The 17,376-nt window shown below is 38.6% G+C and overlaps 2 protein-coding genes across 4 annotated transcripts in view; both read left to right on the forward strand.

Annotated features, from left to right (window-relative positions):
- The window catches only part of NADSYN1 (NAD synthetase 1), a 39,144-nt gene extending 35,217 nt beyond the window's left edge, over window positions 1-3,927 (forward strand). For both annotated transcript variants that reach the window (XM_039361439.1, XM_039361440.1), the window contains one exon: window positions 1,423-3,927. In XM_039361439.1, coding sequence (XP_039217373.1) covers window positions 1,423-1,458 — 36 coding nt within the window. In that variant the 3' untranslated portion in view covers window positions 1,459-3,927. The remainder of the gene's footprint in view (window positions 1-1,422) is intronic.
- A 3,477-nt stretch (window positions 3,928-7,404) lies between these two features.
- Window positions 7,405-17,376, forward strand: part of TPCN2 (two pore segment channel 2) — a 51,330-nt gene continuing 41,358 nt past the window's right edge. For both annotated transcript variants that reach the window (XM_039361433.1, XM_039361434.1), the window contains exon 1: window positions 7,405-7,684. In XM_039361433.1, coding sequence (XP_039217367.1) covers window positions 7,522-7,684 — 163 coding nt within the window. In that variant the 5' untranslated portion in view covers window positions 7,405-7,521. The remainder of the gene's footprint in view (window positions 7,685-17,376) is intronic.

Genomic DNA, 17,376 nt, shown 5'->3' on the forward strand with positions numbered 1-17,376 from the left:
CGATGGTTGCAGCATCCCCATGGACACGTGATCAAAATTCAGACGCTTGGCAACTGATTCATAGTTGCAGTGTCCCAGAGTCACGCGGTCACCTTTTGTGACCCTCTGAGAAGCAAAGTCAGAGCCAGATTCACTTAACAACCGTGTTAACTGACTTAACAGCTGCAGAAATTCACTTAACAGCTGTGGCAAGAAAAGTCGTAAAATGGGCAAAACTCGCTTAACAACTGTCTCACTTAGCAGCAGAAATTTTGGGCTCCATTGTGGCCGTAAATCAAGGACTACCTGTGTTTTAGTACTGTGGAAACACTTAGACATCCTTATACTTATAAGGAAGTAGCAGGTTGCCTTTTTGTCAGTCTGTTGCATGTATTGTAAAGTCACAGGGGAATCAGGTTGGGGTCAGGTCCAGTGGTTCTGCTGTAAACATTTGTTTATTTTTAATTAGACTCTGTTGCCTGTACGCTTCTTTCAACATGTCCAAATTATGTGTGACATTATCATAGGAAAATAATGGTGCGAGTGGATTAAAAGTGCTGATTAACAACCGATTAATGGTTCAGGGACCATTTAAACTTACAACAGCACAGAACAAATGGTAGTACTTACAATGTAGAGCTTACATTATATTTATATTGGTTGCATCATCCTATAGTCATATGATTGTGATCTGGGTGATTAGTTCCTGGCTTCCAGTTATAATACCACAGCATCCCACAGTGACATGATTATTATTTGCAACCTTCTTTGCCAGCTTCCGACAAGCAAAATCAATGGGGAAGCCAGCATGAGGTCAGAAATGGTGACCATATTATGTTGCACTTAACAACTCATGATTCACTTTATGATGGTAATCAGAAGTGCTGGATTTTCGTTGCTAAGTGGTATGGTCACGTGAGAACATGCTTTTACAATTGCATTGCTTAGTAGTGGAAGTCCCATTTGTCGCTGTTAATCAAGGACTACCTGTATTTCTCACAAGGGATGAACTACAGAAACACTGCGTTTCTATATGTTGTATCACACAATGGCCTGCTATTAAGTCTGAATCCACTTATTAATTATTTTGATATATTGTGATAATTATTTAATGATGCATATGTTTTTTGGTTGAAAGCTCAGTTTTACCATGACTTTTGATGAATACCAATTGTTAAAAGTTTCTTTCTTATTTTTTGTTACGACCTAATTATATATAATACACAAATATGTTTTAAAGCATTCCCAATAGTTCTGTTGCTTGTCAAAGCATATTAGGAAAGGTGCAATTTGGAATAGAGATGGTTTAGCACTTGTTGAAATTAGTTCATCACAATCTACTTTTGCTTAGAAAACATAGCTGGAGTGGTGGGATTCTGATAAAAATGTGCATGTAACATAGCGTTTTAATCAAAAGGAAAATCTGTGCTTTCTAATTTACAGGTTTCTAAACTAGAAGCTAAGAAAGTGATGGACTAGAAACTTCAGCTCAAAAATTGAATTTGATCTCTCTGTCTTTCTGCTTGGAATGGGTGATTTTGTAAAGTTGAATAATAATGATCAAAGAATGAAAATTATTTAAATATTAATGGTGTTTGTCTTCTTTAAGCAATCAATACAAATGACACAATTGTTACAATTTTAAAATCAAAGATGTTAATCCAGAACTTTTTGAGTAATCTTAATGTATTTGTTTCAAACTGTGATTTTAGAAACTATATTCATTAAAATCTGAAGATAAGCTGTTTTCTTGTCACAAATTTTCTAAAATATATAATCCAGCAAAGTTGAACTTTGGTTATATAGCATGTGTCACATAGGGATTCTTGTATTCCTCAAGTTGTTTAATAGTTAAGAGCAAATCTTGGAAATGGCAAAGAAAGGGAAAAATCCAATCTTGTCCACACAGGCAGATAAACTCAATACATGAACAGCCTTGTAAGCTAGTTGGTTAGATAATATTGTCATTAGCCGTCCCACAACGTTCATTAGTATGTGTTCCTAGATTAATGAGCATAAACCAATGTTTTAATAGATAAATACAAATAATTATAGAGACAACACACTAGAGTTAATCAACCATGGTCAACTGCCGAAAATCTAGTTGGTTACATACTCAAAAGTAGGTCCCACTGAGATATTCTACTTGAAAAGCATGCATTGGATTGACGGCTAAATTATGTACGTCAATTCCATTGCTCTGGTTCTATGGTGGCAATTTTAAGAACATGATTATTTGGTGTGTTGAAAGTTTTAGATGTTAGAATAAATTGGAATCATTAATTTGATCGACACCAGTCATAGCAGTTCAACTTTTTGTGTGAAAAAAATATTTGTTCTAATGAACGATGAATGCTCCAACACTGGAAGTTTTTAAGAAGAGACTGGATAGCCATTTGTCTGAAATGGTATAGGGTTTCCTGCCTGAGCAAGGGGTTGGACTAGATGACCTCCAAGGTCCCTTCCAACTTTATTATTATTATTATTACTATTATTATTATTAGCCCTGGTCAATATGAAAATGGCTCCCTGCCACTTTATTTTGCAGTAAATTTATTTTTTAGTGAATATAACTGGCTCTTCTATTTTTCATCTGTTATTTACATAAGGTTAACAATTCTGATTTGGACAGCAGATTAGGGGCCTGGCTAATCTCAGTAAGAAAGCACACCTTTAAATGAAAACACAATCCTGTTAACATCAGAGTGATCTAATCAGGAATTTCTGGGTTCTGCTTTTAGCACTGGCTGTTACGTGCTATGTAATATCTAATAATTAAGTTTTCAGGATTGGTGGATAATTTTTTAAAATATAATTCTGGGAGGTTGCCATCTGCTACTGCGTTAAGTTGAGGTAAGATATCAGTACCACAACATTTGTAATCTCTGATTAATTTTTAGTGAACCATCAGATGGCTTAGTTTGGTCCCCAGAGACTTCTCTATCTACCAGGAGAGCATCTAATAAGCTAATACACATACTTGCTGATCTGTCTTTTGGTGTTAACTCCCACTGCCTGACTTAGCCATGAAAACCAACAACTTGGGGGTACTATGGCCATGCTTTATGTTGCTGACACTATTATGTTGCAAAGCCAATAACATCAAATTATTATTTAAAATATTTATATGATTGGTCCTGCCACTCATTCCTAAAACAGCTTAGATCGTTAAAAAGAATAGGTGTAATTATAATAATATATACTATTGAAACAAACATGTAAAATACAAATGAAACGTATAAAAATTTAAAATTTCTTTTGTGTTTCAAAGTGCAGGTATGGTATTGCTGATCTGATGAGATCAAAACTACAAACAAAAACCATAACAACTTTTAAAACTAAACAGATTAAAAACAACAAAAACCTGGTTCTAATTAATTGTTGAAAAACTGGGTTGTTTATAAGAGATGTTTGATTTTTTTTATTCATATATTATCATATAGAAATTGTCTCATGTTTTCTTTATGTATTGGTTATAGACATTCATAAATTTCTATATGTATAACTAAAGCTGACCTAAAATATACTACTACATAAGATTTGGGGTGAAGGTGTTTCTCTTATAAGCTTTGTTGATTTGACTTCACTTGTAAAATAATGATTTAATTCTACAATGGTGTGATCCTATGCTGGTAGAGGTGGCTTTTACTCATGTGGTGATCTCTGATGGAATACATCTTCATGCTATTTATCAAAGCTTTGACATGTACTGATTATGATTGATCACATCATCTACAATGTTTCTTTAGGTAACTGGCTAGGTTCAGTAATCACAGCATCCATTTTGAGAATGCTCATGACATTCTCTCAAAATTCCAAGTCTGTCCATTGACAAAAAACTATGGGACCATGACTGAAATGTTGTGCAATGCTTTGACTTTCCAGAACGTGAACAGTATCACAATTGTACAAATTAAGAAATAAACTATTTGGAAAAATTTAAAAATATCAGCTGTAATTGATATTTTGTTTCTACTACATTTAAGTAAATTGGTATATATTAATAATTGTCCAAAAATAGCTGGTAAACCCAATTCTCTGTATGTCTATATAAATAGAGCCACTGTGTTCATTGTTCTTATTTCTTAGTAGGTAAATAGAAGATTGCAGCCTAAGCACAAGATAATTTTAACTATTCTCAGGTCTGCTGATTTTTATGATGCAAACTATGAGCATATGACATGTTGCAAAAGACCTTCAGAATTTTGGATAGAAATCATAAAATGTGAGGTTTGCCTAAATCAATATGCTAAATCATTGAATAGTTATGTAGACAGACCTAATATATTCAGCTCTTACCTTGATTCTAGTTATTTTCAAAGAATATTTACTTGGTTACCTTTGATTTTACTTAGTTTTGAATACTGAGCAATTAAAACCTGATCTTGCTTCAACCAGTTCCTTTGTTTGCTTAAGAACATTGGCTTTGGAGTGAAAAGCAATGTTTGAAGTGGGATTTGTCAGTAGAGCACTTGGAAAAAAAAGAAAAGTAACAAAGACCACTTTGCTTCTCATGATACTGGGGTTCCCGAATGGATTTGAGAATCTTCATTGATGCTTCCAGATTTAGTCTTGTATTATGTAATAATTTTGCCTCATTTATCCATGATAAAAAGCATGATGGTATCTCCATTTTGGATTTTCCATAGTATTTCTTACATTAAGGAATAGAAGACTAAAGAGTTGCAGAATCTCTTTTGGCGGGCAAGTCTAAGAGTCTTCCAGGAAGAACCACCCTGAGTCTATAATGTTTGCATAATATGATTAGTCATGGTGAATCGTGGTTTACTCAACCCAGTTTTCTAGTTTTGTATAATAGGTCAAATCATAAACTGATCACATTGGGTGGGTCTACATAATACGAGACTAAAATGTAGTTTGCGGTTTAAGATGCCATGTAGTTACAGCCTATGCCCATGTTTGTGTATACTCGCACAATTATTCTCTTTAATACAGGCATGATTGTTTTTTTACTTTGTGACTTCAAGATAAAGAGAGAACATTGATTTCTGCATGTTGGATTAATTGTTTGTCATTACTTGGTACTAGAGAACACTTTATCCTTCTTATCTGTCAAGATACCTATAGCCTCTCAGTTCTCTCAGATAAAGCAGCACCCAGCTGTTTACCAAAAGATTTGTCTTAAGCTTACACATGTACAGTATAAGGATGACCAAATCAAGACACACATAAATGTCTTAGCTTTTAGCATTCTTTGCTGGTTTTGCTATGAAAGACTAATCCGGCAGACTTCTCTGAAAGATTCACATAATCTCTGTTATCATGTACTGATCTTTAACAATCCTTACATCCTTTAACAATCCTTGCTATTATAAACTGCCTGAGCAGAAGTAGAAATCCTACTGTTTCTTGCTGAATATTGAAGGACTCATACTCATCTTAAACAATTAAACATGTTTTGATAACCTTGGTTTTACTTCAATTTGGTGTGATAGAATTGCGTAGAAATTTTGGCAGTTGCAATCTAAAAAATCTGGAGAGTAAAGGCTAAAGAAGGATTTAAATGTAGAGAACATATCTGCTACAAAAGCGATCACATCTATATTATTATTCATTGTTCTTCCTTAATCCAGATCTGATATGTTTATCCATATTGTGACAATATTTATCCATATTTTTCCATGTTGTGACGATGAGTGCTTGGGGGAAAAATGAACCATTCAGTCTATGCAACCCATGCATTTCTAATAGAATTCACTGTGCAAATCAGATTTAAAAAAGAAATATTGAAAAATTGCCCTGTGTGACTAAGAAATAATCAGAATTGAGATTCTGGAAAGAGTGCAAAGAAGGGCGACAAAGACGATTAGGGGAACATAAGCATATGAAGAACGGTTGCAGGAATTGGGTATGTCTAGTCCAGGGGTAGGCAACGTTGGCTCTTTTATAACTTGTGGACTTCAACTCCCAGAATTCCTGAGTCAGCAAGGCTGACTGAGGAATTCTGGAAGTTGAAGTCCACAAGTCATAAAAGCCAGAGTTGCCTACCCCTGGCTCTAGTCTAATGAAAAGAAGGACAAGATGATAGCAGGTGCTTCAATAACTGAGGGGCTGCCTCAAAGAAGAGGGGGTCAACCTATTTTTCAAAGCACCAGAAGACAAGATAAGAAACAATGGATGGAACAGAATCAAGATCATGTGAAATGTTAATACCATTTTACAATGCCTTGGTAAGGCCACACTTGGAATACTGCATCCAGTTTTGGTCACTGTGATGTAAAAAAGATGTGGAGACTCTAGAAAGAGTACAGAGAAGAGCAACAAAGATGATTAGGGGATTAGAGGCTAAAGCATATAAGGAATGGTTGCTGGAATTGGGTATGTCTAGTTTAACAAAGAAGGACGAGGGGGTACATGATAGCAGTGTTCCAATATCTCAGGGGCTGCCACAGAGAAGAGGTAGTCAAGCTATTCTCTAAAGCGCCTGAAGGCAGGACAAGAAGCAACGGATGGAAACTAATCAAGGAGGGAAGCAACCTAGAACTAAGGAGAAATTTCCTGACAGAACAATTAACCAGTGGAACAACCTGCCTCCAGAAGCAGTGAATGCTCCAACACTGGAAGATTTTAAGAAGAGACTGGACAGCCATTTGTCCAAAATGGTATTGGGTTTCCTACCAGAGCAGAGGGTTGAACTAGATGACCTCCAAGGTCCCTCCCAACTTTATTATTATTGTTGTTATTGTTGTTATTATTATTATTATTAGGGAAAAGAGCAACCTAAAACTAAGAAATTTCCCAAGGGAGAACAATTAACCAGTGGAAGGGTGTGCCGTCAGAAGTTGTGGGTGTTCCATCACTGGAGGCTCTTAAGAAGAGCCTGGACAGCCATTTGTCCGAAATGGTATAGGTCTCCCGTTCAAGTTGTTGGACTAGAAGACGTCCGAGGTTCCTTCCAACTCTATGTTATTCTATGTTCTCTCAATTGCACGTTCACCAATTCTACTGCTTTATATCAATAATTAAAATAAAACACTCTTGTTCCGTCCTTTTCTGTATTCTGAAGAGAATACAGAACAGAATTCAAGGCAAGGAGCGAGAACCAGGACTCAGGTAGCCCTCCTACCTACCCCTAACTGCCAGCTCTACACCCTGGCTTAAGTAAATCTGCGTCGCGTTCGGACCACCCGACCATGAACAGAGCGCTCCGGGGAAGAGACAAGCTTCATTTTTAAAAAGTCCGTTTAATTCTCTTGTTGCATCGGGAAGGATTTCTCGGCCTCCAACCCTTTTTGAGGCTGGGGAAGGGGAAGTGAGAGACGGCGAGATGGTTCCTAGCGAACAGTCAACCACGCCACCGACGATCACCAACCTCAAACCGCAACTCGAGGTCGCACAAGCAGAAGAGCGCTTCAAAAGCTCTATTTCCCCTCCTCCCGCCCCCATCACGTGTAGCGGGCGGAGCCGTGCCCTTTTCTGCTTATCACAAGCGGGAGCGGAAGCTCAGCGGCGAGGCCGCCTTTCTTAGATGAGCAGCTGCAGGCGCTGTTTCTGCCTAGTACGCTGACTCCGTTGTGATTCATGGAGCAGGGAACCAGCCCGGAAAAAGAGCCCTTGTTGCCGCCTCCGCTGCCAGGGGCTGCTGAGCGTCACCGGCTTTACTCGGGCACGGACCGCGGAGACCTGGAGGATGATGGACACTGCTGCGTGTCCGCGGCCTCCTCGCCTCGTTCTGGCGGACCTGGTGAGACCCGGGACTGTTGGGAGTGCCTGTTGGGCTGGTTCTCGGTACTTGGGAGGAATTGGACGCTGCAGGCCGAGGAGGACTGGCGAAGGAAAACTCAGACCTCCGTCGCCGCTATCCCAAGCCGGGGCTTGATCAGAATGAGAGCTCCCGGGGCTTTCGATCAGTTTAGGATGGGATTCTTAAAATCGTAGCTGGGATATCGGTTGTCAGGTTCCAAGCTCCAGTAGGAAAGAAAAGACTGTGCTTTGCAGACCCACTGCCAACTAAGTTTGGATCTGTCCTCTAATTATATGATCAGCAGGTGCTCAGAGCTTCGGTGTCTCTGTTGGTCCTGGAGTGGATCAGAGATCCAGTTTAGGCTCTGCAGTGGAACAGTTATAACAGTAAGTGCAACAGAACAGAGTGCCAAGTTTATACAATGCCTAGAGCCATTAGGTGATTCTTTCTGAGTTTGTAAGGGAGCCACTTTGTAAGGGAGCATTTGCCTGAGTGCAACCATTTAGGGTCAGATAAATTATGGCTTAATATATTCTGTGGACACAGCCTCTCATTTCCTTTCTGAGGACATGAATCATCATCACTCAGAGATCTGGGCATGGCAGTTTTATCCAGGGCAGAAGATGCATGCTTAAATTTTGAAACCAGCTGCTATTTGGGAAGAACTGTTTTACTGGTTGATGTAACAGTTCCCTGTTAAAATATGTGGCGTAATCTCTAGTGGACTCAGTTGGGTTATGGCAGGGCCCTGTCTGCTTTACAGATAGTCCTTGACTCACAACCATTTCTTCAATGACTCTTCGAAGTTACAATGGCACTGAAAAATTGATGACCGTTTTTCATATTTATATGAGAGTTGCAGCATCCCCATGGCCCTGTGATCAATATTCACATGCTTGGCAACTGATTCATATTTATGACAGTTGCAACATCCTGGAGTCATGTGATCCTCTTTTACAAGCTTCTGACAAATAAAGTCAATGGGGAAGCTGGATTCACTTAACAACGTTTTACTAACTTAACAACTGCAGTGATTCACTTAAGGATTGTAGCAAGACAGGTGGTAAAAGGGGTAAAACTCACTTAACAACTGTCTTGCTGAATCACAGAAATGTTGGACTCAACTGTGGTCTTGAGGACTACCTGTACTCTTTGAAAAAAGGTTTTTGAAAAAAAAAGAGAGCAGCAATGGTAGAATAACTTTGGGCATCTTGTTGCCCTTTGGATGTATTGGACTCTCCCAACAGTGACTTCTGTAGCTTGTAGTGAGGAGATTTCTAACCCAGTTAATAAGAGTAATAGTAGTAGTAGTAATAGTAGTAGTAAATAATAATAATAATAATAATAATAATAATAATAATAATAGTTGGAAGAGATCTTGGAAATCATCAAGTCCAACCCCCTGCTTAGGTAGGAAACCCTATACCATTTTGGACAAATGGCTGTCCAGTCTCTTCTTAAAAACCACCAGTGTTGGAGCATTCACCGCTTCTTGAGGTAGGTTGTTCCACTGGTTAATAAGTTTCTCCTTAGTTCTCTCCTTGATTAGTTTCCATCCATTGCTTCTTGTCCTGCCTTCAGGCGCTTTAGAGAATAGCTTGACTCCCTTTTCTTTGTGGCAACCCCTGAGATATTGGAACACTGCTATCATGTACCCCCTCGTCCTTCTCTTCATTAAATTAGATACACCCAATTCCAGCAACCGTTTCTTTTATGTTTTAGCCTCCAGTCCCCTAATCATCTTTGTTGCTCTTCTCTGTACTCTTTCTAGAGTCTCAACATCTTTTTTACATCGTGGTGACCAAAACTGGATGCAGTATTCCAAGTGTGGCCTTACCAGGGCATTGTAAAGTGGTATTAATACTTCACGTGATCTTGATTCTATCCCTCTGTTAATGCAGCCTAGCACTGTGTTGGCTTTTTTGGCAGCTGCAGCACACAGTTAATACGAAGAATGAGAAAGATTGGGAAAGACTGCCGTAAATTTCTACTGCTTGTGCTTTGGGCAAACATTCAAGCTTGGAAACAATGGCTTGGAATGTCATGAAGTTAAGATTGCTGTTAGCTGTAGAGATGGAGCCAGGGAACAATTTCCAAGTTGCAGTGAAACAACAGCAGCAGCATGGAGTAATGTTATGCACTAGATCACAGTATTTCTCAACCTGTCTGGGCAATTTTGGGGGTTCACATGTCTTAAAGATGCAAGGTTGAGAACCACTGTCCTAGATGCTTTGGACCTGCTGTGAAAATGCATTCCTCCGTTTGTAGGAATGCGAAAAAAAAAAAAAATCCCCAGAAGTGGAACTCAAGACTGAAAATGCTCAGTGATCTCATAGGACTGATTTGTTGGTTGAGAAGCAATAAAGTACAGGAGGAATAGGTTATCTTTGAGGAGAATGGAGAGTGTAGCCACTTGAAACTGAATTGGAGAATTTCACACTGCAGTCTGCTTCTTCAGATTATACTCATTACATCCTGTGAGATATTCCATGGCTTGAATACTGACAGAGCTGATATTATAACCTGAGAGAGGGATAAGAAAATTTCACTGGCAAATCCCATTTTTAAATAAACCCCAGAAAAGTTATTTAAGAGAAGGTGTACTGGTTAGGCTGAATCTCCTGACATTTTCTCGTCTATTTTAGACCTTCTACAAATGTCTTCTCCTGTCCGCCCAGGCCTGTGAAAAATAGGATGCTTTGGATCTTCTTGCCCAAAGTCAAGAAATATAGAAATTAAAAAAAACATTTTGCCTATTGGGAAACAGAAGGAATACTGTGTAATTAGGTGATCTTTCACATAGGGAAGATTTAAACCAATGAAGACAGATCTTTAGATATATAAAGGTATTGGGCACAGAGAAATAGAGGAAAATCAGGGAAGGCAACAGTCTCATCCAGAATGCCAAATAAAATTAAGATAATCTACTTAGTGAAACTAGTTATACATTTCTTCCTTGAATACATGCTTAGGTTTCAGTCCATGTCCAGAATTCATAATAGAAAGAACAATGGGAGAAAGATAATCTGGGACTCCTGCCTGAACCTTCCCTTCCCTTCCCCACCCCACTCAACTTTAAAGACCTTACAGGATAATTGAAAGCCAGCCTCCTTGGAAGAGAATTTGTATCTCTGAGATCCTAGGACACAATAGCAAATCAGAAATTACTAGGAGCTAAATCACTTTCCTAAGGATGCCTGGTGGACTGATAAAGGCATAGTTCACTTTTCATCATTTGTATCCTTAACATAAGTGAGAGGACATGGGAAAGTCTATTTGGGAAACAAGTTTAGCACGATCAGTTTAGTAGATGTGTTAGGGAGCACTGTTAAGTCATACTGAAAAATAAGAGTATTGTCAAAACTAAAAATACATACCGTATTTTCCGGCGTATAAGACGACGGGGTGTATAAGATGACCCCTAACTTTTCCATTTAAAATATAGAGTTTGGGCTATACTCGCCATATAAGACTACCTCTCTTCCAACGCACACCAAATAAAAATTAAAAAAACATCAGATTTGATTTCAATATGGTAATTTTAATTCAAATCTTATGACATGCAGGTACTTAGCAGGAAAACTGTCACTTATAAACATAAGGCTATTTGTCATCAAACATGTAAACATAAAACAGTGCAAGTGGATTAAACTTTTCCTAATTCACTCTAAAGCTGAAAGGAAGGATAAGACAATAAACCCATGGGAGCTGCCATGCTATTTGTTTTCTAAGCTGTCAACAAAACTGGAACTGATGATGATAGGAGGAAGATAACAAACAATAGAGAGAGCAAGTGCAGGGCAAGTCCCTGGCAAGTCAGCAACGCCCATCATAACTGCAAGCTATTTTTACAGGTTTTGCTGGCGTGACAGTTTCCCTTTAAAAGCCTTCAAAATCATCCTGTTCGTCATCTGATATCATAAGTACATCAATGACATCTTGTGATACATTTGTAAGGCAGTCATCATATGGATCGAATTCTGTATCAGGTGGGGTGGTCTCAGCTTTGGCTTCCTCTTCATCTTGCCACAAGTAGTCGTCCTCCATACCATCTAATGAATTTGATATGCCACACTTCTTGAAAGACTTGAGTACTGTTTCTGCATCGATATCATTCCAGGCTTTTATGACAAACTTGCACAAAACATCCAACTGTGGAGCACGCATGTTTCCTCCTTTTGTGAATGACTTTTCGCCGCTAACCATCCATTCATTCCACTGTTCTCGAATGCGATCTTTAAATGGCTTGTTTAGGCACACATCCAGTGGCTGTACCAACGATATCAATCCTGCAGGAATAACTGCCGCATCTGTGTTTATTCTTGCAGGCCTTTGCTTGGTGCTGGAGTTAAATGAGCCCTGAACATATCCCACACAGTAGACTACGTTTTTGAATAAGTCCACCTGGTCGCCTGCTCCATACATTATCAAGCCACAGCTTTACCCCTTCTTCATCCATCCAGCCTTTTTCATTCACATGTACAAAACAACCAACAGGGAACTTGAGTTTCGGCATTGTTTTTCTTTTAAAAATAATCATTGGTCTCAGTTTCGCACCATCAGCTGTGCATACTAGTACCACTGTAAAACTGGACTTCTCATGTCCTGTTGTTTTAATTAAAATTGTTTTTTCACCTTTTTGATGGACAGTTTTATTTCCAATCATATCAACGTTCATTGGAGTTTCATCCATATTTCCAATACTACTTAACGCATAGCCATGTTTAATGCGCTGTTGTATTGCGTATCATGGAAACTAATTACTATTAAGATCTGCAGATAATTTTTGTGCAATTTTCGTCTTTTGCCTCAGTACCATATTATGCCTTTCCAAGAATCTAGTACACCAGGATACAGTGGCCTTAAATCTGTTTCTGTGATCTGGGTTAGATTTGGCCCACTGAAGTGCAAACAAACGTATTTTATTTCGTGTCACGACATAACCATTTTGGCGATGCTCATTCACCATGTCTGCTACATGTTTCTCGAGTTCTGGCCAATGTGGGGTGCCTCTTCTTAATGCACACTTACCCCTTGGCATACTGTTTAATGCTTTTTCATTTGCTTTCCAGTCCCGAACCATCTTTTCTATTTACTCCATATTGTCTTGCACTTCAGCGCAGTTATTATGTTCCTTGGCAAAGTTCACAACTTTAAGTTTGAAACTGGCTTCATATTTCTTTCTTCTTGCCGGTGGAGCCATGATGGGGTCTTGACTGTTGGACATTTGTATACTGTACTGTATGTACTGGTGCTGTACTGTATGAGCTGGTACAGATACTGGTGCTGTACTGTACGTACCCAGTATACAACAACCAGCCAATCATGGCATGCGATGTACCTTACCGGTGATTGGCTGGTTGTTGTATACAAAGCCTGCTTGGATTGGGTGGGTCAGCTCTCCCTGCCTGCCCAGCCCTCCCTGTCTCCAAGACGATCTGAGCGGTAGCGCAGTGTGATAGAGAGCAGGGAGAGAGGGCTGTTTCAAGGGAGTCTGTCACCTGATCTGAGCATTTTAGACCGCTCAAATCAGGTTATAGACTGCTTTGGTCTCATTCCAAAAGTACCGTACCTTTATTAGTGCTGTCCCTCACCAAGATCTTCCAAAAAAGACTTATGATGAAGTCTGGCAAGTGCCCAGGGGCAGCAAGAAAAACATACCTCTTTCTCCTGTCTGGCCCGCCCTTGCAGCACTAATGCGCCGCAGATTCTCCAGTCCGGCTCGGTAAGTTTCAGCACCCGCCCTATAAGATGACACCTGGCGTATAAGACGACCCCTGACTTTTGAGAAGATTTTCATGGTTTAGAACAGTGGTTCTCAACCTTTTTAATGCCGCGACCCCCAACCGGTCGTAAGTCGAGGACTACTCAACCGGTCGTAAGTCGAGGACTACTCAACTGGTGCAGCACCGTTTGCAGAATGGGACTTTTGGCGGGCTCAGCAGGGCAGAGACAGCCTGGACAATTCCTATTGGCTTTTGAAAGCCAATAGAATTAGATTCTATTCAAGAGAGTCTATTCTATTGGCTTTCAAAAGCCAATAGAATAAAAGGGAGTAGCACAGCTAAAGAAAAGGGGAAAAAAATTGTGGACTGCGTTGTTTGGCGACCCCCGTGAAATGGTCGTTCAACCCCAAATGGGGTCCCGACCCACAGGTTGAGAACCACTGGTTTAGAAAGTCGTCTTATACGCCGGAAAATACAGTATATAGTGATACTGATTCCTTCACTTTTGGAAAATCATCTTTGTCAGTAGTAGTGATAAGGAAATTATTCATAGCACCTTCTTTTCTTTATTTCTTCATACTTTCAAAGGCTAAATTTTAGTCAGTGCCTCTAATAGATTTGTTCTCCTTTTCCCAATGTGATGTCCTTCAGCTGTGTTGAATTACGGATTCCAGCCTCTTTATCCATCCATCCAGCTTAGAAGTTGCTTCTAATTCCAAAACAGCATTCATACAAAATTGGTGTTACATGTTATGTTTGATGAGACTCAACTTGAGAATAAATTTGGTTCTTAGTGGTGAAATAATTGCCTTTTTTCTAAATTCTCTTGAAGACTGGGATATCATAGTAATCAGTTGGGAAGTCATGCACAAGAGTAGTGTCACCAGCTGCATGTGGCTAGGAAAATAATCCCTATCTAAGACACAAGATCATATTATATTTTAGTTGATGTTCTGCACAAGAGTCAGTCTCTGCAACTGCAATCTATAGATGTCATGCAGTCTTTGGTGACTCTTTTATAATTATTGAAACTCTGATAAAACCTTGTCGTTTTGTAGTACTGTTGTAAACAACAGTTTACTTTTGAACTTTTTGTCAGATCTTTCTAAGTAAGATGATTAGAACTTTAGATTGCTGAAAATTATTCTTTCGTTTTCATGCTGTGAGAGCTACTTTGCCTAAAATATTTCTCAAAATCTACTCCAAAGCTTTCCATTATCCACTAACTGACCATAAAACAGTTGTTTTTAACATTGAAAACTAACCAAAGAGAGAAGCAACCTAGAACTAAGGAGAAATTTTCTGACAGAACAATTAATCAGTGGAACAACTTGGCTCCAGAAGCTGTGAATGCTCCAACACTGGACGTTTTTAAGAAGAGACTGGACAGCCATTTGTCTGAAACGGTATAGGGTTTCCTGCTTGAGCAGGGGTTTGGACTAAATGACCTCCAAAGTCCCTTCCATCATCATCATCATCACCACTACTACTGCTACTACTACTACTACTACTACTACATATATCTAGAAACATGGATTGTAATGGCAATGATGTGCATCAGGTTTCAGAGTGATGTGGCCTTTGTACAATGCAATCAAAACCTAGTTTGACTTTGTGAAAGAGCACAGAATTGGTTGGCTGATGCCTGTAGCATTTCTACTTAGTCAAAACAATTTTGCACTTAAAATGTTATTTTAAAATATTAATTGAATAGTGACTGAGTGGATAAAATTCTTTACAGAAATGTGGAACATTAGTATCAGAAGCATGATATGCAAAATGAAGCTCCTAGATTAAAGAAGTGAGCTGAAAACAATAGAATTATAAATGACAAATGTAAAATTCTTTACTTAGGATAAAAGAGTAATATACCTGTGAATAGAATCAGAGCACCTGGATTGCTCACAGTGTATGAAGGATTTTGGAATGGTAGCAAGTTAGCCTCTTGATGTGGCTATTCAAAAAATTCAAAAGACAAATGCAGCTTTTAACTGCAACCACAGAATTAGTTTTCAAACCAAATTGGTTTGCAGTGGCTGGATCCACTTCCTTTAAGGATTCAAAGAAGGTGGATCAGGTTCAGAAAGGCAATGAGGTTAATTAGGAGACATTAAATCCTGTGATTGAAAGAATGGCCAATATAGGTAGTCCTTGACTTAACAACAGTTTATTTAGTGGCCATTCGAAGTTAACAACGGCACTGAAAAAAGTGACGACTATTTTTCACAATTAGGACCATTGCAGCATCGTCATTGTCACACGATCAAAATTCATACGCTGGGCAACTGACTCATATTTATGACGGTTGCAATATGCTGGGGTCATGTGGTCCCCTTTTGTGACCTGACAAGCTTTCAGTGGAGAAACTAGATTCACTTAACTGTTGCTACTAACCTAACTGCAGCAATGCAATTAACAAATGTGGCAAGAAAAGTTGTAAAATGGGGCAGAACTTAACAACTGTCTCTCTTAAGCAACCACAAGCCATTGTGTTTGTAAGTTGAGAACTACCTGTATTTAGTTTTGAGAAGGGAAGGGTAAATGGCTTATGACAACACTCTTCCAGCATTGAAATGGGTCATCAAAGACAGCAGGATACAGACTTGGGATTTATATTTCAGGAAAGCAAATTCCAACTGAACATTCAAAAAACATTTCCTAACAGAACATTTGGATAGTTGGAAGCAGTTACTGTATGGAAAAAGATGTTGGCCTCTCAGTTGAATGTATTCAATTAGGGATAGGCCAGCAGCACGGAGTAAAGTCTCCCATGATTTTACAAGACGAAACAAGTCCCAGCCATTCCTTCCTTTCCCGGTTTACGTACCTATCAATTTTCTTGTAAAACTGGAATGAATTAAAGCTTTGCCATACAGTTAGGCAGAGAGCTTTTTGTATATTGTTACATATATTGTTTACCTCTTGTTGATAATTTATTTTTTGGAGAGGACCAGGGTCTTTCCCTACCTCCCATTTCCCCCCCTTATAATTTGATAAATAAAGGCCTGTTGCATCAATTTTCTTTCCCTTTGGATGCATCCTGCCTCTAGGACTTGGAGTAAGTTTTTAGGAATATATTTATATATTTATGAATTACATTAATTCATAAATAGGGAGTTATAGTGAGACAAGAGTTCAGCTGTGTCTCTTTAGATGTTTTATTCTCAGCATTCCATAAGAGGTATTTCCTGGAATTGTTTTTACAACTTGAAAGGTCTTGCTTAATACTTCAGCAGAGCGATATTTCTGGTCTCTTGTGGTGATTCCCTACTGATTTACACAATTTGTGTTTCCTTTCTCTACTTATCTTAATTATGTAGCTATCAATAAACAGTTGTTGGGGCTGGATGTACTGCAGTACAGAGAACAAAGGGACAGGGTGAAGTAACATGTAATTTATTGCAATATTCTGTCACAAATGATGCTTCTTTCATTTGAATCCTTTGAAATTGTAGAAGTCAGCAGTAAACCATCTGATAATATTTCCTCCACAAGGTGGTTTTGAAACAATTCCAAAGTACATTAGGCTACATTCCTAAGCACTTTCCTTAAGGGAATAACCATATGGAACCTAATAGGAATTGTTTCTGAGTATAAGTGCACACTATGCACGTAAAGGTTCAAGCTAGATGTACATTTATATAGGGTAATGATGGGCTAAATTTAATTTAATTTGACTGACAGTTGAATAAGTTCTTTACAGACATCTCAGCATCAGTTTTTATAAAGTAACAGTGTATTTATCAAGAAATGCAAAATGTATTGTATAAATCATCTATTTGCCCCATAATTCTCAAATTATGGAACAACCTGCTACAGCTACCCTATCTAATCAGAAAAAAACCAATTGACCTCTAGATGGCAGCAAAGGAATACTGAACTCTAATTCTTTGCTTCTATCTAGGGATCATCTGGATTTTTGCAGTTCAATTATTCTAGCTAGAAAAGTTGTATTGTGATATTCTC

The sequence above is a fragment of the Crotalus tigris genome, unplaced genomic scaffold (assembly GCF_016545835.1).
Source record: "Crotalus tigris isolate CLP2741 ecotype Arizona unplaced genomic scaffold, ASM1654583v1 scf7180000019267.1258330, whole genome shotgun sequence".
Taxonomy (NCBI): domain Eukaryota; kingdom Metazoa; phylum Chordata; class Lepidosauria; order Squamata; family Viperidae; genus Crotalus; species Crotalus tigris.